Source organism: Ammospiza nelsoni, chromosome 9 (genome assembly GCF_027579445.1).
Source record: "Ammospiza nelsoni isolate bAmmNel1 chromosome 9, bAmmNel1.pri, whole genome shotgun sequence".
NCBI classification, from domain to species: Eukaryota; Metazoa; Chordata; class Aves; order Passeriformes; family Passerellidae; genus Ammospiza; species Ammospiza nelsoni.
In genome coordinates, this window is record NC_080641.1 from 19197821 (window position 1) to 19219755 (window position 21935).

Here is a 21935-nt window from a genome sequence, read left to right on the forward strand (position 1 = left end):
CAAGCCTCGCACCCTGCAGCAGCCCCCGCCGCAGCCCCCGGCCCCCGCCGCGGCCCGTGCACAGCCGGCAGGCCCCTCTCGGCTCCCGCTGCAGCCCCCGTGAAAGCCGGCAAGGCTCTCTGGGCTCCTGCAGCCTGTGCTAAAGTCGACAGGCTCGGCCTGCGGGCCCTCATTCCCCCCGTGCTTATGGCGGTATTTCACAGCTCCGAAACGCCGGCTGGGGCGCAGCGCGTGCTCGGAGGCGCGGGGAGCACCGGGCGGGCACACGGGGAGCCCCTCACGCCGCATCACCGCGCCCCGACCCGCAGAGCCCCGCCCGCCTGTCCGCCCGCGGCCCCTGCCACCCCCGGAGCCACCACCGCGCTCAGAGCGCGCGGAGGTTTGAACCGCGCCGGCCGCCGTACGGGGGAGGTGCCACGGCCGCTTCCGCGAGAGGTGGCCTCCGACGGGCATGGAGGAGCTGCCCGTCGTCGTGGTCCTGCTCCTCCTCCTCTCCTCACTGCTTGTCCCGCTGGTGCTCCTGGATAGGAGGCGCCGCGGTCGGCGGACGCCTCCGTTCAGTCTCCTGGTGGTGGCCGGCTCTGGTGAGTGGCGGTTGCCGCCAGCGGGAGCGAGCGGCACCCTAGAGTCGCCGCTCCAGATTCCTGGAACTACGAGTCCCGACATGCAGCGCGATGACCGGCTAGCGTAACGCTGCCATATGCCGTGATGCATGCCGGGAGTTGTAGTCGCGTTACGCGTGTCAGAGGCCGGTGCCGGGGCCCCGCCTCGGCAGTTCCTGTGGTGCCCCCGCGCGGGCCGGTGTCCTCGGGGCTGCCGCCTGCTCTTGGGTGTTTTGGTTCTCCATTTGAGTCATTGTTGCGCGTTTCACCGAGGTCACGGTGGAGGCACCGAGAGCACCGGTGCAGGACTGAGCTGCTCGGCCTGACTGCAGGTTGCTGAGGCGGTGCCGGGCACGGCGCTCCGAAGCCCCGGCGTGCCCCTCACACACGTGGCATTTGCAATCTACCCAAACCGCGGTGCTGTGATCTGCTTACAAGAGTCACACGTGGATCCCTCAGAGACAAGAATGCCACCCCTCGCTAAAGGGGATATACACATCTGCTACTCCTTGTTACCTTGTTATCAGAGTTGATGGGCAATTAATTTACCTCCAAGAAGTTTATTTGAAAATTTGCAGTTGACAAATACAGGTCAGCTGTGATTTCAGCACTTCAGTATCCCTTTGGTTTTTGCACACCAACTGAGTAATAATCTTGAGATCTCTCTGCATCTTAGTTTGACTGGCAGGTTTATAATTCTTCAGGTCATCTTTACATCCACTAGGGCTGGAGATGTGTGTTTTTTCCTTCAGTCCTTTGGCATTTAGTTCATCTGTAATAAAAGAATAGTTCCACTGTACATAAGCTTACCAGATGAAATAATACATGTCAGTTAAGATCCACGTAATGTTCAAGCCTATTCTTTAAGGCTTGTAAGTAGAAATCTCCTGCTCTTCTGTGAGTGCTCAGCTGATTGCATTAAAATTTGTGAAACCTTAACAAACACCGCTCAGGAGAAAACATCTCCAAACATATCTGAAAAATACCACACGAAATTGTATGGAAAGGTGGCAAAGTCTAGTACAATGCTGCACTGCTAGTGCAAATTCTCCTTGTTGTCAGTTGTTCACCAGCTGTGAGTGTTTAACCTGTGCAGCAAAGGTCTCTTGGGAGCCCAGTGACCCTGAACACCAGGAGGTAGTAGGAATACGTGCAGTTTACTGGTTTTGGTCTGCAAAAAAGCACCACAAAAGCACCACATCCAGTCAACACATGATGTATTTGTGGGTCTGGTTTCATGTTGGTCTGATGCAGTCCAGCAGATAAAAGGTGAGATTGCTCCACTTCACCTACACACACAATCTTCCTTCTCCCCCCCCTTCCACTCTAACAATATCCCTCTATCTGCTTTTCAGGGAACTCAAATGGCAAAAAAACCAAAAATTTACCCAGCTGCCAAAAAGCCCAGTATGTACAGCCTCCCCCGCTCTCTGGTTTGGTGCCAGTTCAGCTCTGGGACAGAGTGACCCTGCAGTTAGAAGGTTCTGAAGGCCTCTTCAAGGGCAGTGCTCAGAGCAGTGCCTGAAGCAGCACTGTTTGTTCTGTCAGCAGCCAGCAGCTACACTGCTGTGGCTGCAGGGGGACACTGCTGTGGCTGTCACTGCTCTGGCTGTCACTGCTCTGGCTGCCTGGCTGGTTTCAGTGTGATGAGCTGGGCTAGCACACCCCTGCCCTGGCAGGGCACAGCACTGGGCACAGGGCAGGGTCAGTGGCAGTTCTGCCTCCAAGGTGCAGCCCTGAGCCAGATCCTGTCCAGCTGCAATTTGGCCATGGCCCATGGGGTGGCCTTTGAGTAGAGAGCAGTGTCACTCTGTGCCTGGTTGTTCTGCACCGTGTACGGGACATTAAACACAAACATCAGACTCCTGTGTGACCCTGGTTCAATCCCATTTCACTGGAAAACATCCATCAATACCACTTCCCTGGGAGCTGAGTTCCCTCCATGTTATGTAAACAGTCTCAGCCATCCTCTGATGGAATCTTTACTCTCAGAAAATACTTTCTCACTGGCAGTAGTAATACTCATGTGCTTCAAAATGAAAAGTGGCTGATTCAGCTGAAGAAATGGAAAGTTATGACATTTTTCACACACTAATTGCAGTTTGCTTTGTTTTACAGGTGGGCACACAACAGAAATCCTGAGATTACTCAGCTGTTTGTCAGAGTCATACTCTCCTAGACATTATGTTTTGGCAGACTCAGATAAGATGAGTGAAGCTAAAATTCGTTCTTTTGAACAAAAAAGGGCTGAAACCTTCTCCGAGTCCCAGGTAACTTGTTAAATACTCATGTAAGAAAAATTATCTTGACATTCTAATTGAAGGCAATTTGGAAATGATTCTTTGAAAAGATATTTATACCAGCTAGCCACTGAAGTGTTACTTGTAGCTGTAAAATATTGGGGCAAAAATATTGAAGAGGGGATTTTTTTTTTAGTTTGGCATTTCCCTCAGACACATAATATTTTTTTGAAAGAAATTATATATGAAAATATTTTATCTAAGAAAACCTTAATTTAAATTGTATTGGCTCTGTATGTTTCTAGACTGTGTCTTGGTTGCATTTTTAAAATAAAGTATTAATTGTTTGTTTAAAAGGGATGCAAGACCTCTGAATGTCAGTTTTCTGGCTGATGACCTGAGCAAATGCTGAACTCCTAAAACTCATGAAAAAATAATTAAAATATCTTGTTTATTTCTTTCTCAGATGCTTGCTGGCTTTCAGCTTGTTTGCTGTATGATTAACAGACAGCAGCATAACTGCTGACTTAAAGTGTGATCTGACATCCAGTGAAATTAGTAGAAAGTTTTAGTGGAATAAGTACAATGGAAATGAATGTTCTGGCTACAAAAAATTTAGGTCCTTTTGAGCAAATAGTACAACACACAGTAAATTAATTATTTGCATGGTGTTGATTCCATATGGTGCACTTCCACTGTTTTCAGCAGTGCTGTTGGGAGAAAAGACTGTAGGACTCAGTAGCAATGACTTTCAGAATAAACCCTGTTAATTTAGGCAACTGCTGCTAAGGCTCACTAAGGAATGATATTTTTAAGTTTGTTTACTGCAACTTTCACATCTCATTGTGCACCAAGGATGAATGTTTATTAAAGTGACCAGAGGTGCTTCCTGTTCAGATTGGGTAAATAGCCATTCACACAGTCATATTCACTTACCTGAAGAATATCCAACCCTAAATTATTAGATTTCCTAAAGACACATATTTTCAGCATTAAGAGGTTATGTGGTTTTCATAGATCACTTATTTTTGCTAAGCTTCTCTTTTATAACCTCTCCAACTACTAACAGATCCTGTAGTTATATTTTTTCTCAACACTGAAAGCCAGAGGAGCGTTTTTGGCTGCATGTGAGTTGATGTCTGGATAACAGATGCTCATTTTCTTTGTCCATTCTCTTTCTACTAAACAAAAGTATTTAGAGTGAAAATGAAAGATAAATTTTGGAAAGTAAACATCACATGCCTGTAACATATATTTGATGAATTTCAGAGTGTGCTTTCACACACACACACGGTGTGTTTTGTAATTGGGGGCACTGGAAATCATGAATTTTAAAATTATGCCTTAGTAACTTCTTAAAGCTTTGCATAAGTGAAAGGGAGAAGTCTGAATGCTGTCTGAATGCTTCAACACCTGGTCATTCCCTTCCTCATCCTGCTAAGGAAGTAGATTTTTCCAGAACTAGGGACCAGATGGAAGACAAATTAAAATAATGATGTAACAGAATACCAGTGATGTAAGAGAAAATTAAACACACACACCTCCCCACCCCTCCAAATAATTCTCTTTTTGATCGGTGGTCTAGCTCTGTTCTAAAAGCAATTCAGGGAGAAGGAAGCCAGAATGAGCATCTTGCTTACAAGAAGAAAAATGCTGCACCTCAACCCACTAAGCCTCTTAAAAAAGAACTAAAAAATGTGCCACCTATGAAAAGTCTCTGTTCCTGCATTCACTGGCCTCTTTGTTCTCTATCACTCCCCACCTGTAACCACAACTATTCCACGTGGATGCCCCCAGAGCTGGTACTCAGGAACCTTCTATGCTCATAGAGAACCTGTTTCGGCTGCTGGCAACATACTCCAGCAGCAGAGAGACAACTTATTGAAGAGCATGAATTCCTATACCCCCCCATGGTATAGGAGATGAGCAACCAGATTAACTAACCTTTACATAAACCTCTTCTGACCATATGTTCTTTTCCATTTCATGAGAGGTACTATGCTAAGAAATTTTATTTCTCATAATGAAAAAGCATTATGTAAACTCAATTTCTTTGCAATATTCAGCTGAGAATATTATAATAATTCACAGCAGTTGCAGTTTTCCACTAGCTTTTCCTTACATCCTTGCAAAGCAACATTAACTAGGTAAAGGACAACATCACTGGTTTTGAAATTACATTACAGATTTGCCAGTTTGGAACATTTGTTTTCAAATTAGAAAAAAGATTCTGAGTGCACTAAAGATGTAAAGAAAAAAAGATGCAACAATATGACACCATAGTAGATAGGGGAGAAATCTTTTTCTGGTGTCAGACATACTATGCAGTGTTCCAGCAAAATATACAGGATGTACCTTTGGAACATTGACAGCACTTAATGAGAGGAGAGGCTGGGATTACAGAAGCATCTGGCAGTGGCTTCTAAATGAACAAACAAAAACAACACCCCCCAGTTCTGGTTTCTAATTCTTATACCTAGGAGTTGTTTGATGTGTGGACTGAAGTCATAACATGACATAGACACTGATGTACAGAGTTTCCACCATATTTTTTGAAAAGTATAGATAAAATCATCTTGATCTTTGCTTGAACTCTCCAAGTAAATTCCTACTTTGATACTGTTTGGAGTTCCTCCCAAGCTCTGCTGAAATTATTTGGGTTATTTAATGATGATGAAAATCACCTACAGTTTTTTTTGTCAAATGCTCTTTAACACCATTCTTACAGTGAAGGTTCATCTGAATAGTTCCACTGGACGCTGATTGCCTAAAACCACTTTATCATACCCATATTTCTTGCAGGGCTGAGTACTATGCAAGGGTCTAAACTCCACTTAGAGCATTTCTTTTTATCATCTGAACTCATCCAAAGCTTTGAGAAACAGAGGCAGTGATAACCAGAAACCTGTTGAATAGGGAGCAGGGGGTATGTTCATCTTTCCATATTCTGTTGTCAGAGTAATGCAATCAGAGTTTTAACACCTGCAAATAAAACATTAAAAAATCAGTTTGTAACATCTGTTAATGCCTTCCAGTGTCACAGCTATTGAAGAAAGATATCACAATGAAACAGGATAATCTCAGATGAGAAAATTAACATTCTGCGTTTACAAATATTGGGGTTTTTTTAATTCTTTCCACTTAATATATCAAAAACAGTCCCAGTTACTGCTATTCAAGACAGATTTGTAGTTTGTATTTACCATACAGGTTTTGTTAACATCCTGTTTCAGGGGCACAAATCGCCAGGACTAAGCTATGACAATTAGCAATGTGCACATGAAGTAACTGGGCAATTTTCAGAGTTTAGAGTTTCTTACCCCCATGTGAAGTGAGGCAACCACCACTATCCACATGTCAGCATCACTGAACCCTGCACTGCAGCCACTACATTTGCCTTTCATTTACACAGGCCAAAATGTCATTGGCATCAGGAGTGCCTTCTGCCACAGCAATAATTCTTAGGTGCAGCTCCTCTCCATTGAGGTAAGGGCACCTGCAAGGAGGGAGGCAGCCTAACAACTGCTCCCTGCTCCTGGGCCTTCAAGACAAAAGGAATCATCCTTGCTTCATTGATTTGATACCTTTTACACACCATGAATAATCTTCCTTTAGGGAAAGAACAAAGAAAGTTACTTCTTTACCTATTTTTTACTTAAGGATAAGATGTTCTTTCCTGTTTCTTTACGCAGATATTTTGCATTTTGAATATGTGTTGCGCATATCTTTTAAATACTCGCTGAGTACTCATTTAAAGGGTGGTGATATTGGCTTGTACACGTTAGCTGGTTCTGGGCGGGCAGCAGCGGAGCAGAGCCGCGCGTTTCCCGCAGTGCCAATGAACGCCCGGCAGCTGCGGAGCGCTCCGAGCGCCGCCGGTGCCCACGAGGTGCCGCCCTCGCCCGGCGCTGCTGCTGCTGCTGCGGCTTGCCGGGGCTCGGGGAAGCCGAGACGGCACCGAACAGCAGCCACCAGTTCTGGTGTGTCTCTGTGCTGCACTGTGGACTTTTTATACACAAACCTGCCCAAACTAGACTAAGGAAAGGGGGAAAAAGGCTGGCACAGATAGATTTAACAAGAAGGAGCCACAACATTGTCAGGAAAGTAACAGCTCCATTCCTCGTGCTCTTTTCCAGTTCAGCCTGGATCGCATTCCCAGGAGCCGGGAGGTCAGACAGTCCTGGGTCTCCTCTGTGCTAACAACACTGTACTCCATACTTTACTCTCTCCCTCTGACCTACAAACGGAAACCAGATTTGGTAGGTAAAGAAAATTTTAATTTATTGAGAACTTGCTAATCCACATTATAAAAGCACTTGGCATATGCAGACTGCATCTCATATGTATGCTTAGGTTTATAATTCACAGGAAAACTATTTTTAATTTTAAATTAAATATAGCAGCAATACATCAAGAAAGCAAGAACAGGTTGCACTGCTGGTGAATTAGAATAGCAAATACCAGTTTTCCCTCACAAAGTTTGCAAGTACCTTCACAAAGTCACTCCCTTGTTATGCTGGTAGAGCCAGCAAAAACAAGATTGCTGCTTCCTGATAGTATCTCTTCAGGATTGCAGCAGCACAAACTATGCCTGAAAGCCTGGTTATCCTGTTGGCTGGACTTGCTTCTAAAATGGTATGACCAGTCTGGCACAGACAGGTTCTGACCAGCACAAATATATACAGATTCAGTTCTTGTGCTTACATGGACTTCTGAGCTACAATGCATATTTATTTAGTCTTTGGCTGACATTAATTATCTCATCTAATGTCAAAAAGCATCACTGCTGAAGTAGCAACTCCTCAGCACTTCAGTAGCTTTTTCAAGCTGTTCCGAAAACTGCACTCTCACGCGAATTACATTTATTTTAAAATATTCCACACACTTAAGTCAGCTGACTTCTTGCTAGAGTTGTTGTCATCTTAAGGAGTCAGTAATCTAAACTTGAGGATTTTTTAAAAAGTATTAGTTCAGCAGAATTTCAAATTAATACTTTATGAGGTTTAAAATGCTTAAATGAAACATGTAAAAACTAGTGCAGTTACAAAGTATTTTTCATAATTTAGTAGTAGCATCTATACACACACATATTTGTAAGGAGACTTTTTAAACCCCTCTGTGAACTGCATGGCTAATTCTAAAGAGGCTTTTAAAAGTTTGTGGTATATTGAATGTTTAGAGAGGCTGCTGTGAGTAACGTGATCTCATTTGCTTCAATAGTACTGGTCAGTTCCTGTCAGATCAAAAGCATCTCACTTGCTGGACTTTTCAAACAGTTTAGTGTGCAAGGCAACAGAAGTAGGGTTTTTTTGTAGTTGCTGTTTTTCAAACCTATTCTGAAAACTGGAGATAAAACAGAGAGGGGAGAAGGTGGCATGCTATTCTTTCTACAGTGGTTTTGATTGGGGCAGTGGTAATAGTCACACTTGTTGACATGAGCTGACAGAAAAATGTGAGCAACTATTTAGTAATAACTTTGCTACACCACTGTATTGTTAATGTATTTTTTTACATATTGCAAAAGAAATTGACTGGAAAAATCTCACTGTGTAGCTTAATAAAGGAAGCAGGAAGTTACTAATCTAATTCTATGTTTTCTGTTTACCAAAGGAATTTAAAGTGACAGAGAGATTTACACACAGAGTTATTAGAAATGGTGTTGGAGCTGATAACTGTGATAAGCTATCAAACTAACATTTTGGAAAACACTTGTGCTTGTAAAATTAAGGATAGGTTTTAGCAAGGCCTTTAAGCCCACTGCAGTGTTTAAAGTAACCCCTATCTCAAAATGAGACCCAAAGAGTCTTTATCCATGGTTAAAGAGCTGGAGGGGAAGGCAAACCCCAATTACTTTTTGTCAGGTGCTATTATCAATGAAAATAGCAGCTGGCAGAAGCATCTCTGGCGTTATGACAAATCATGTACCACTTGAAATCTGCTTACATACTACTACTTGTATGTATATCTTAGTTTAAGAATTCTCTAAAATATAATAACTCTAATAATAATAGAGAGCTGCAAAGATTTTAAAACACTTAGCCAAGGAGACTGTTTCAGGGATTAAAATACCTCACATTGCCAGTGAAAAGACTGTATGGTATGTGAGGCAACTGGTAGTATTTAATTGCCTTTCCACAAAAATGTTTGCAGTGAATTGAAACTCACTCTACTCACTCACTAAGCAAAATGTAATGCTTAGTAATGCAAAGAACTAGAACTAGGCTGGGATAAATGCTGGCACTCACAGGTTCATCTATAACTTTTGGCATGGAAATCAACAACTGAGTTTAGAAACAAGCACTGTATTACATCATGCTGAGAGCTTCATATTTTTAAACAGGAGAGCTCATGGGCACTGTACATTTTCAGCCTAGACTCTGGTCTTGTTTAACTGCAGGAGGGAAAGACAACCTTGCTTCTAAGTCATTTGTGTGTATGAGTGATCCCCAAATCCTTACACTTGCTTTCAGGCTTGTCAGAAATATGTGTACATATTAAGCAATGACTGAAGTCTTCTGTAGGCAGCCTAAAGCTAGAGAAACACAGAAGTGTTGCAGTGGTCAAGAAATGCAGGACAAGAAAGGTACTGCAAAGGGAGCCCAAAACCATTGGGTGCACAAAGGCAAGATTTGGTACAGGTATGGTAGTTATGCCAACCTAAGCTTGTCTGTGGAGTGCAAATAGCTGCAAAAGGGAAACAGCAAACCCAGCTGCACTGGAGTTACTTGATGAGCACTTGATGTGTGCTTTACTTGATGAGCACTGGGTCTCTTTTGTATCTCACACTGATCTGGCAAAGCTTCTTGCATCAGTTTTCCTGAGCAATCAGTTCCATCTGGCCCTTCATCAAGATAGTAAGTTCAGAAAGAGCTGAACAACTCCCAGGACATCTTTGCTGTCTTGCAGGACTTTACCCACACTTGAAGTGGGCCTTCAGAGAGTTTAAGAAATGTGAAAGTCAGTTGAGTTGTTCAGGTTGAGATCATCTTCAGGAGGGCCATTTCTGAGTTATGAGCATCTGCATTCTGCAGCTTAAGTCCCTTTAGAGATATTAAGCCAAGTAACAATTAAGATGTCAGAAGTGATGATTGGCTTGTGTTTCTATAGCCAAGAATTACAGAAATGTAAATATCAGTGTGTTTTGCAGGTGAATGTATGGTGAGCAGTTTTTATAACATCTATCTGCCTTAGATAGGTTTCCTATACAAAGGTCTAAAATTCCAGGGACGGAAAGGCTTGTGCCAGCACACACTGCTTACACCCACCTTCCCCCAGAAAAGCTTTTAAAACCATTCATCAGCTGCAGCCAGATTTAGCATGCAGCCTCAGAGATTGCAAATTCCTACCATGAAAACAGGCAGCTGGTCAGAGAAGAGAGACTTCTGTTGTCTTCATTTGAGAGAAAGGCTAAAAAGAAACATAAAACTAGAATAAGATAAGATCTATTATCTAGAAAAGGATGCAAATCCTTCTTATTTATAGAAGATTAAACAAGCTGCACAGAGATTTTTTCCAAGGATAAAGAAAATTACTGCATCCTACATAGATGATTTGATATACAAGAAGGACTAAACTAAAGTTACATCTTTCCTTTAATATGCTTGAAGTCAGTCAGTAGATACAAGTTCAAAGGAAACTGGTCTTCAGTTCTCTTGCTGGTTACAGAACCATTGTCTTTGGGCCAGTTTGCCAAGCCTGCAACTAAGTTTTCAGGTGATCTAGCCTTTTGTCTAGATCATGATTACCCTGCTCATTCTGGCATACCTGAAATCCAAACTGAAAATTAAGAATGTGCCCCTACCATACAGCAGAAGCTGCAAAATATTGTATCCAGTCCTTGTTTTCAGCCATAGATGGGTTATGTAATTGGGTCAGTGATTTGCCATCCTTTAATATAATTAAATTTCACCTACAGTTGTGCAGAAATGCTGCATAAAGCTCCATTCATTAGCAGATTGCACATCCTGGACCCTTAGGACCAGAATTTTTTTCCTTTTCTGGGGACTCTTCTGAACAGTTCCCACTGCCTCGGGGCTCTACAGAGCCTGAAATAAGCAGATATTTTCAGATGACTGCTATTTGGGAAAACCTGGGTTAAATCAGGCTAACAAGGCAGTGCTACCACATTAGGGCCTCCTTCCTGTGGGAAGTCTGTAGTAAGTTTGCACAGCAAGTACATGTTCTGCTGTCAGAGAATGAGAATGAAACTTCTTTCTAGGAGCCTGAAACCTGCACAGCTGATCATGCTTGGAGCAATCACCTCTTCTTTTATGACTGCACATCCCATCACACACGCCTGACCCCCTGACTGGTTAATCTGACCGAGGCAGCTTCTGGTTACAGAAGTGTTTGCACAGTAAGCTAAATGAAAGGAGATCATTATTTCATTTAGCTAAGATTTTCCATTCTTTGTGCTCTGCCCAAAATGCCTTAAGTTCATAACACTCTCACAAATTACTGTGACAAATAGTAAGTTATTGTCCCTTATATCATGGTTCTAATTGGAACTTTGTGGAAAGCTACAAAATCTGGGTGGTGGCATTTTTTTCTTCATTCATTTTATAACAAGTGATCTTTGTATAATGCAATATTAGAACTATCTGCTGTATTCTTTTGTACACTGCATCTTTCCACAGTGTTTATAATTCTTTGGACCAGACTGTATGTCTGATCTACTAATGTTCTTCTCTGATCAAAACAGTCAAAATAAGCAAGAGTGAGAACATTGGATTAAGAACTTCAGCAATACAATTTTTTTCATCCAAAAAGAAAACAAAATGAAGGCAGCAAAATTTGTTTAACTTGTCAGTGTTGATGAAAATGAGTCTTATTCACCCCTCCTACCTTGTGTACAGCTTCCCTGCAGCCCCAGTGCAGAATTACCCTGTGCTGAGCACAGATAAACATCTGGAGCTATTCCAGTCAGCTGGTTCAAAGCTTTGTTGTAGCTCTGCCCTTTTGTGACTGCTAATTAACTGCCTATAGACACTGCTTTTCACAGGGAGGACAGGAGCAGCAGTAAAGATGAACTGAGATCTTAGTTTAGATTTAAGGAGGCAGTTTTAGACGTAAAAGTCTTAACTCATCAGGTATCAGGGTCATTATGAACCTAATGCACACCCTGGTCACACTTCATGTATGTTATAAAGCATAACAGTCTTGCTAAATCTAACCACTGGTATGTAGAGACAGAGTGCCAACACCTCTAGGTCTTACACTGTGAAGGTATTTCAGGCAGGTATTTGATGCACATTCTCGCTATACCAACTTCAGTGATTAGGCAGTAGCCCAAGAGATGTTTTATGAACATTTAAATATCATGCTTAGTTAACCTAAAACACTGCTTTTAAGTTGAAGTTAAACAAATATCTGATTAATGAAAGACACACTGAGATTTGCAATTAAAGGCTCAACTTAGACCACTAGTAGTAACATATATGAGTATATTTGAAAGTCCTTGAATTTAATTTCTCCTTTTGAGTAGAAGCAGGCTACTAGAACAAGCAGTACTTTCTATATGAGGAGATATAAAAATTATTTGTAAAGAGGCTCTAAAAGGTTGGATGGGATTTCTCATGGTGACCAAGAGACTGTGGTCAGGTTCACATTCAGCCAAGGTGACATTGCTGAAAGCCAGATAGTTCCTAGTGTTGTAGCTAAAGATGTAGTTCAGTAACTACCATTTAACTTACTTGGCACAAGTTTTTTACTGAATTATTTTATGACCAACTTTTTCATCTACACTAAGTCAAATTTCCTCTACTTCCTACTAATTTGTCAGCAGCAATAAACCACATACCCACTCCATAGTAACATAGGTAGGGAGTTAGTTTATTCTCCACATAGTGTCTGCTTTGGTAATCTTGTTCTTTTTTAACCAACCCATCTCCCACAGTGTCTCAAAAGACTCAGTTGTTGTTTTGTTGGTCCCACTGACAGCCTGGGTGTTGATGTAATGTTTTAATAACCAACAGTAACAATTTCACAGACTTGAGCCTTAGTACCAGTCTCACAGCTGTCATTTATTATTATTTTTAATTGATCATTCTATGCTTCTCATTTTACATTTGGCAACTAGGCTGGGAAGTTTGCTGATGGAAACTACCACTCTAAAGACCTTTTAATCCCAATGACAGACCTGTCAGCTGGCATACAGGGGCAGTTAGGTATGGTGCCTTAGGTTAGGTTACTTAGAAAAAATTAAAGCCTGCATGTTTCTTTAGGCATCCAAATGAACCTTCCTCACTAAGCTGTTGCCTAACTTCTGACACTCTTAATGACCCCAATCATATCTTCTCTTTTCATCAGTAAAGCCCTTGGGCATACCCACAAGCAGGCCTGAGCTGTTTTAAGTCTTTACAGTGTCAAATAGCCACATGCATAGCTAAGCTCTGCTGAAATCCAGGGGCTGGGAGCTTCCCTCACTGCTTTGTATTCAGAGGCTGATGCAAATCACATCAGCTGGGCCTCTTCCCTTGTCTCTTGCCCCTGAGGACAGTGGGTTGGTAGCCTGGGTCAGGCCTAGAAGGCAGAAGTGATAATGCCTAACGCTGTTACAATTAAAACCTTACATCCAGTTCCTAGTGAGTTTGCAGAAGCTCTCCCTTTCCTCCATAGAAAAATCCACTAGGTAGGATTTTTTCTGTCTCTCCCCAAACCTTTAGAAAGTGAGAGCTGCATCAAAGGTGATGCTTCCCAATCTATTTCATTCTATGATGAAAGTAACACTCAGAAACAAAGAGGAGCTTTGTAGTGTACTAATGTAGAGTCCTTGCTCTTCCACTTCTCTCTTCCCCACTCTGGCATTCACTAATCTTATTTATCCTGGTTAGGTAATCTGCCTGTAGGACCACACATGTCTCCACTTGTTTTGAAGAGCACCTCACTTACTGCTGTATTGTATGATAATAATAACAGCTACTGTACCAGTGAGATCCAGAGGGGAACAAGAAAGGTTTCCATGGCAGTGCTACAGCCCAAACACAAGCTGTTCCTGTAGGACACTGGAACCAACTTCTTGCACCCCTGATGATTGAAGTGATTTAAACAGCAGAAGATAAAAGTGTACCCAGGTATAATTCAGTTCTACCTTAATTACCTGATTTACATCAGACTACCCAGCTAGTTTCAGCTTTTTTTTTTTGTCCTGCCTTGCATTCTGTAGGTAAGTTCAAACAGAAAATAGGGTGTGAAGCTTTACCTGGTTTTATATGCAGGTGGTGGAGGAAAGTGAACTGGATAAGATCTTCACTCATCTTCACTCTTCAAAAAGAATAAACCAGTAGGTAGTTTAATGACCTTCCTATTGTGCAAACAGAACCTGAAATTCTTCTTTCTCCCCATCAATAACAATAATAAGGTTCCTGCCTTTTTTAAACTGTAAAAAGTATTAACAATTCTAAGCTAATTTTTCTCAATGTTCAAAACTTGAATTTTCAGACATACTAAAGAGCAAAAGCTTCCATAAGCACTCCCTCTCAACATGCTTAAGTATTTGAGTGTGAAGTTTTTGAAATAGTAATATAATATTAAAACCAAGCAAGGACTGATGAGTTCATGAAATGCTGTAATTTACATAGCAGAATACAAATTAATTCATTGCAGCTTCTCTCTTCTTGTGCCACAAAAACAACCACCTCCCCCCATCAAAACAAAAACCACACAAACAAAAGAATTCATTATTGCTCTAACATAGGAATATCTAATAGGTTTTTCCTACATTGTTAAAAAGTAGGTATTGCATAGCAGTTAAAAGGTAGCACTTGCATAGATTTGGATCATTCAGTTAACCCAGCTTTGGTCCATTTTGTATCACTCCACTTGCCTTTGCCCCTTTTAGTTGCCTATCACCACCACCTCCTATTCCCTCAGTCTGACTCCAGGCGCTCAGCACTGAGGAGCAGGGAGCATTCCCAGAACAAAGGAGGCCAGGCAGTGTCCTACAGGGGCTCCAGGAGGTGGCTCCATGCCTGGTAAGCAGCACAACCTTCAGCTCACACATGCACATCCCCACACCACCATCAGCCCCAGCAAGCAGGGCAGCTTTTCTGCTCTTGACCAGATGACAAAAGGCCAATCTCTGCAGAGTCATTAAGGAGAGCAGCAGGTGTTGCCAGTTCCCTATGCAAAGCAAATTTCAAATTAGTTTTCCACTTTCTACTAAATTCAGGGGGACTACATTGTCCTCCTTTTGATTGTTGTACTTTGGGAACATAAGTAAACACTTGTTCTTTAAAAGATATGCAGCAATTGTATGTTTATGTACTTATGAGAGAAACTACAAGTTTACTTCTTTACTCATTTTTGCTTTGGCCAGTGACATTTAATCCCAGTGAAGCTGCAAGCTCTGCTTTCAGTGTTTTCCCTGGTAAATGTCACTCTGCTACAGTGCTGCATTCACCAACTCTAAAGTAGCTTTTATCAGCAGTGGTGCCATGTGCCAGTGTTCCTGGTGTTCCCAGACTGCTGGCTTAGCTTATTTTCTTTCAACAGCTGTGGAAAATATCTGAAGCACAAAGGCAAGAACTATTCCATTTTTATATAAAAGTGGTTAATAGGAAATTAGGTTCACAGAGTTGCTGAAGGTAAATGTTGTATTCTGATCCTTTACTTTTAAACCTCCATTAATATACAGCTTGATTTGTTTCTTTTAGATGTTTCTTTTACTGTTTAGAATTTGGTTAGGTTGAATTGGCAGTGAATTTTAGTATGTAGGACTTAGTTTATAGACCTAGCTGTGAGCCCAGGCAGCCAGTGAGCCAATTTAACAGAGAGCTGGGCATTTCCTTGCATCAGAGGTGCATATGAATGGTGTAGAGAGACCTGTAGCACTGGCTTCTGGAACAATCCTTTACAGCTTCTTGGCAACAAAGCAGGAACCCCCAGTGACCAGGAAAGTCCTTGGACAATTGCAACTCAAGAGGTCAAAAAGTGACACAAAAATTGTCTTGGGCCCCCTTTTCCCCCCTTTCTGCTGCCTCATTAAGCAAGGCTGCACCCAGAGATTTTCAGAGACATATCTCATGCAATACAAATATTCTACAGGCAGCTTTGTAGCTAAAGTAAATAGATTCTGAGGGAAACTGATAAAGGGAACGAGATTTCTGAGGGAAACAACATTTGCAAATGCTGTTTGTAAATAGATGCTTGAGGGAAACACCCTCAATAGCTGCTTGACCTTGTAGAGGGCCTGGTCCCTTGTCCAATAGATGCCTGCCTCCTCCCCAGAGCATACTGGTGATTGCCATGGGAGATACTGGCATTCTGCTGGTGGGGAAAAACAAAAGCCTTGGTCTTTTCAAGGTGTAAGATATCAATCATTCTCCAAAATTTACTTTTGAATAGTGCTTTGAAATTCACTAGTAGGACTGCTCATCTTCTCATCTTTGAGGAAGGCTGTAGGTGATTCAGTTCCTTTCCATCATCCTTTCCAGTTTGTGTACAGCAGGAGCTGAACATTTCTACCTTACACCTTCTGCAATGGTTCCTTGTCTTTATAATGTACATATTTGTTTTCTCTGAAGTTTTCCCTGTACATCAAACACTTGAAGAGTGTATGATGACACTTGAAGAGTTTATGATGTTGGACTCCAAGCAGAAGGACCACTGGTCTCCCTTCCTGCTGGCAGTGTGAGAGAGAGTAAATTGGACTGGTCTGACCAGATTTTTTGAGAGGAATTGCTACTGCAATTGCAACTACACCAGTTCTAAGCAGGACATGCCTGTAGACACGTACTGAAGGTTAACTGAAGGTCACTTTTTAGTTCTGACTTACAGAACACAGCCACCAGTTCAGATAGGGATCTGTTTGTGGGTTTCAGCAGGTTTATAACAATCTTTTTCATGGCCAGTTCCTAAATCCAAGCATTTTGGGATAGGAACATCTAGAGTTATATACCAGAGTATTATATGAGCATTTTGCATATAGAAATCCTATAGAGCCACATCTGCTTTGCCCTCTTTGAACTCATATGTGTGGAAAGGGAAAGAGCAGAGGACATGAGTTATGATCAGACCATGTTTTTTTTTAAGATGCCAAGTCCATCATTTTCCTGATCATTTTTCCTGCATACAAGTACTTTTCTGTGTATCAAAGGGCATCTGAGAGGCAGCTTACAAATTATAAACAGTCATTAGAAAATAAAAACTGAATACATCATATCAAAACCTGAATAAAGGAGAGGTATTTTATTACTATTTTAATTTTGATAGCTGTCTTTCTGTTTTGTACCTCAGCAAAGTAATAACAGGAGCTCACTGTGGCCTTCAGAGCTACACAGAGATTCACAAATTTATTCTTATTTCATTACATCTTTTGTGAGTACACTTAGTTTGGAATTCACTGTGGCATTTACCTCTATGTGTGCATCTAGACACAAGAATACCAAAATACCAAAAGGAATGGAGCTGCTGGCCAGGCTTAATAAAGGGGACGAGTAGGATGAAGTCTATGGCTTGATAAAGACAATGATTATAAAAATTCAACTTTTTCTAAAACCAGTTCTACAGTTCTCAACTTCTGGGCCCAGTAGAATGTTAGGATGGCTACCTGACCTAAGTCATATCCTCAACTATATATTGTGTATTGGTATATTTTCTGTCACACTGTGGAAAGTAAGGGACCAATGGAGGCTAAAAGAGTGCAGAGCTATTCAAGAAGGAAGACAGCTGGAAGGGTGCCTGAGAACAGGGATGCAAAGAGAGATGAACACCAGTGATCACAAAACAAAAGGAAAGAGAGGATGGGTGGGAGACATCTCAGAGGATTGGGTAGAGTACAGACAAATTGGTGGAAAAGGATGGCAATAGAATGGAGAAAGGGCCAGGGAGCAGTGAAGATAGAACAATATGTGTACTCCAGGTAGCTCTGCTAAGGAAGGGGAAAGTGGAGTTTCTGTTCAGCAGTGGTGCACATTTTGGTCTGTTCCCTTAAAACCAGATTTTGAATAGGAAATCAGTAGTTAGACTGTATATTTAACTCACAAAAATAATAACCAGTAAATCATTTTTTGGGGCTTTGGGTGTTTATTATGCACTTATCTGGAACAGGCCAGCTTCTGCAGGGATACTGGTGGGTTTTGCCTGCAGACACAGGAGAACAAATTGTTTCCTATGCCTACCTACATTTACACTACAGAAACAAGTGTTATTACAAACAGAGATACCTAAACATGCCTTAAGTTACATGTCAGTAGCCATGTACCAGCATCACAGCCAACATTCATGCAAATTAATCAAACTTCCCAGGAAATATGGCAAAATGCATTATTTAGTTTACAGATATGGAAAAGTTTCTTTGAAATGCAAAAAGGCAGCATGTGTAGTTGGTTTGTCCTTACCAAGCCAAATGTACAAAAAACAGATCTGCATTTTCAGTAGATTGTAGAGTAGGATATAAGGTCCCAGTGTGGATGTGCTTTAATCAGGTTCAGCAGGAGGTTTGAAACCACAGTATTCTTCTCTGATTTCAAAACTCTAGGATGTAAAGATGATGTGTTCAGCTTCTGACCTATATAATACAAAAATAATACAAAATAAGTACATAGTTGCAAGTTTCAAATTCAAGTAGCTGTGGCTGTTGATACCCTAAAATTTCCAGATTACAACTGCATACAGCACGTTACTTGTAAGGGACTCTGAGAAAACATCAGCAAAGTCTTGCATTAATAAATAGTTCAATTGAGATCAACAATAAAATCAGAACATTTTTAGAAACAGTATTACAGTCTGTTGATTCTGGTCAGAAAACACAGCATTACAGTCATCACATCCCCAAGCTGTATTTCTGGGGCTATAATAAAGGCAGAGAATAGTTGAGAGAATTTGGAACTCCAAATCTGTTGCTGCTTTTTGCTGAGGCAAGGTGCTGCTAACCAGATTATCAGTGGGATCTTGCCATCAAGCAGAAAAGAAATGTTCTGAACTAATTGTCAGTTCAGAACAGCCTTGAAGCAGAAATTCAGACTTTTTCCCCCCACCAGTGTAATATCTTTCACAAGCTGGTGAACTTGGAACAAAAAAAATGTGAGTTTATGGGGTATAGGGCCATAATTTTATAAAAGAACTCTTTATTTCCATGTAACCCAGCTGTGCAGAAAAGTGCTGATTACATGGTATTATTTAAGTTTAGTAAGAAATTTCTTGCCTGAAATCAATTTGGATACCAAGTGGAGTGCCTAATATACCCTGGTTTAAACTTTTTACTTTTAAGCAATCTGTTTTTCAGTTGAATGTCTAAAATTAAAAGAGTACTTTCTTTTATTGTTAACATTTATAAGTGAATTTGAGATCTCTGCTCGAAGGACATGACATGTTTTTACCACAACTCCTTCCTTGTGTATGCTTTTAACTGTCTCCCAATGTTTATTAAAAATAAAAAATAAAATCTAGTCACACATATCAGCTAATAGATTCTTGTGAAGGTCCTAATTCATCAGCACATTTTTGATGAACTCTTAAGTGTTTAGCTGACTTAAGCCAAGGTTCAAGAGGTTTATAACTGGATCCCAGGTTTAATCCTAATTAAACTTCTTTGGCTTTATTATGTGCACAGATTTAATGACTGACACAACACAAAGCTGTGAGTGAGAGTGGAAGTTGTTTTGGTTATAGACCCATGAATCAAGGAATTGTAAACTTTTCCTTCAGAGAAATAACTGTGCCATCTCAGAGGTCTTTTCCTCCTTCATAACATGTAAAAAATTATGGTATTTTGCATATTGTATTATTTGGTACTTTGAAGTAATGTGTTTTGTTTGCCCCTCCTATTTTTTTATATTCACCTGCCTTTTCTGGGTTTTTAAATATATTTTTTGAAATATATTTTTTGTGTAAATGTAATGCTAAATAAATATACACTTAATTCTTTGCTGTATGAAAAAACTCATTACTTTCTTTTGTAATGTGTTTCATCTCTTTTAGATATTGTGCAATGGACCAGGAACATGTGTTCCTGTCTGTTTATCTGCTTTTCTTCTTGGCCTTCTACGAATAAAGAGAACAATTATTGTGTATGTAGAGAGCATCTGCCGTGTGGAAACTTTATCCTTGTCTGGAAAGATTCTTTACTACTTTTCAGATTATTTCATTGTTCAGTGGCCTGATCTAAAGAAAAAATATCCCAAGTCAGTGTATCTTGGTCGAATAGTGTAACAACAGAAGACAAGATAAACTTTACCTGAACTAGATTCTACAAGCTCCTCACTTGCATTCCTGTAGTAATTTATTTTCCAGAATTCCTGTTACTAAATTAGGCTGGTACTTAAAATAAGACAATAAAGATTTCTCTACATTTAAGTAAAATTTGTGTGCATTTGTGTTTATTGCTATCATTTAGGTCTGTTTGCCAATAACTTATAGTGGCTCTAAGTCTATCCTGTCTCTGTTTTCATCTAGTTTTTCTGCTATGTGAATGGTAATTCTTGTCTACAAATAAATATGGGAATTTGTATGAATGTAACATTTCCTGTAAGGAAACTTTGTGTCATTTTTAAAATTGCAGGCAACAAGGTCTTTTTCTAGCACAACAGATTTTATTTCCTTCATGCTAGTGGTGAAGTCCCTTGTGAATCCTTAGAGAATAAAGGAAACAGTTATATTAAGTTGGCTTCATGACAGTTTGTACTTTACAAGTCTTCCAAAACCCCCAGAGCATTAAACAAGTATCATTTTTCCCTCTGGTCTTGTCAAGGCTGTCCTTATAATCTGTTGTGCACCTTTTGAAAATTGTTGCTCACTTCTTAAGATGAATAAAAAGGTGACAAGTGTCATGCTACAGGCACAATACTTACCCATTTAAGAAGACTTTCTTCAAAGCTTATGTGCAAAAAGCCTTACCAAATCTACATCAAACAGAGCAAAACTGTCAGTTGGGGAAATTGAACTGGTTCAAGCTCTGAAATAGAGAAAGAACAGAGTTTCCCTCTTTTCCTGATACAGTGAATTTGACTTCCAGTATATCCTGTTTTCTCATTTTAAGCACCTTACTTTGAACAGTACAATTTATACTTAAGACTTTGCCATGAAAAATGGTATCCTGTACATTGGAACAGCTTTTAAAAGGAATCTTGTTGGCAGTAAACGTTTGAAAGCATACTCCAGCATTTCACATTTATCTGGCAAAGTGTGATTCTACAACTATCCCACCTATAAGGCAATGTAAACACATCTGTCATCTGTACACACAGAGAGCTCTGTGGCTGGCTACAGAAACATAAACAAAGAGAAAAGCTCAAAGAAGAGGAGAAACGCCCTCCAGAGAGCACAGCCTGGCTCTGGTGGAGCCCAAGCAGCTCCTCATTAGGAGGCTCAGGGAGGGCTTTTCCTCAGCATCAGATGTCAAAACATTGCAGCAGTTCTTCTGGTAGGGAACTGGGTGGAATTTACCTCAACAGAAACAATAGTTCCTGCTGTTAGGAAACAAGGGTCCAGAGGCATAGGCTGCTTCATGCAGAAAACCATTAGAAATCATCAGAAAAGATTGTGCAGAAAACTGCTGTCATGATATTGCAGGGCCCTGTGGGGAAGCCAGCTGTTACAACCTGTCCAACAGGCTTAATAATCCTCAGCGTAAGCAGAGTCCCTTGATGTGGTCACATGTGAGAACAGGGAGTTTTGTGGGTTTTAACCAAGATTATGTCTGAAATTAAAGAGCAGTTAATAGGTTAAGGCTATGTGAGAAGGACTTGGTGTAGCACATACTGAGGTCCTTGAAAATGACTTGGTTGAAGTAAATCTGATGTGTCCAAGGGCTTTTTTCCCCTGAACCGAAGTGAGGACTATCTTATCATGACTTTCTGCACGGTTGCAGATAGTTTGATAAGCTGGAGATACACTGGACTCTATTATGGCTAATGGTAGTTTATTTTAGATCAGTGCTTTCTGTTTTACAAGGGAACTAGAGTAGAGGGGAAGGGGACAGAGGCAGCCTCTTCCTCTGCTCTGGGTAAGGGGCAACAGTACAGGCTCAGTGTGCAGGGGTTTAGAGAAGCCTGAGAAGAGCAGGGCAGTGCAGCTGCCATTGCTGCAGCCCAGGTGCAGTGTGCTGGGGTTTAGAGAAGGCTGGCAGGAGCAGGGCAGTGCAGCTGCCATTGCT

At 41.1% G+C, this 21935-nt stretch overlaps 1 protein-coding gene and 1 long non-coding RNA gene across 5 annotated transcripts; one reads left to right on the plus strand and one right to left on the minus strand.

The window, feature by feature from the left end:
* The first annotated feature begins 400 nt into the window (after window positions 1-400).
* On the plus strand, window positions 401-20143 carry ALG14 (ALG14 UDP-N-acetylglucosaminyltransferase subunit). Of its 2 annotated transcripts, none has more exons than XM_059478461.1 (4): window positions 401-584; window positions 2721-2872; window positions 6979-7101; window positions 19763-20143. In XM_059478461.1, the coding sequence occupies exons 1-4, from the start codon at window positions 452-454 to the stop codon at window positions 19991-19993; spliced, it is 639 nt and encodes a 212-aa protein (XP_059334444.1). In that variant the 5' UTR covers window positions 401-451; the 3' UTR covers window positions 19994-20143. The 2 variants fall into 2 exon arrangements, with proteins under 2 accessions (XP_059334444.1, XP_059334445.1); XM_059478462.1 differs by having other exon boundaries at window positions 6979-7105; window positions 19763-20000.
* LOC132077020 (uncharacterized) lies at window positions 5126-14107 on the minus strand. 3 transcript variants are annotated; one of them, XR_009418984.1, is made up of 3 exons: window positions 14043-14103; window positions 10189-10249; window positions 5126-5824 (listed from the first exon to the last, which is right to left on the minus strand). It is a non-coding gene; the product is annotated as an uncharacterized LOC132077020 (long non-coding RNA). The 3 variants fall into 3 exon arrangements; XR_009418986.1 differs by lacking the exon at window positions 5126-5824 and adding an exon at window positions 6956-7079 and having other exon boundaries at window positions 14043-14107; XR_009418985.1 differs by lacking the exon at window positions 10189-10249 and having other exon boundaries at window positions 14043-14085.
* Window positions 20144-21935: the final 1792 nt, after the last annotated feature.

Bases quoted from the DNA above. Each gene is read 5' to 3' on its own strand.
- ALG14 (XM_059478461.1), top strand. From the start codon at position 452: ATGGAGGAGCTGCCCGTCGTCGTGGTCCTGCTCCTCCTCCTCTCCTCA. The intron at 2,873-6,978 runs GTAACTTGTTAA...GCTCTTTTCCAG, and splicing joins AAACCTTCTCCGAGTCCCAG to TTCAGCCTGGATCGCATTCC. The intron at 7,102-19,762 runs GTAGGTAAAGAA...CATCTCTTTTAG, and splicing joins ACAAACGGAAACCAGATTTG to ATATTGTGCAATGGACCAGG.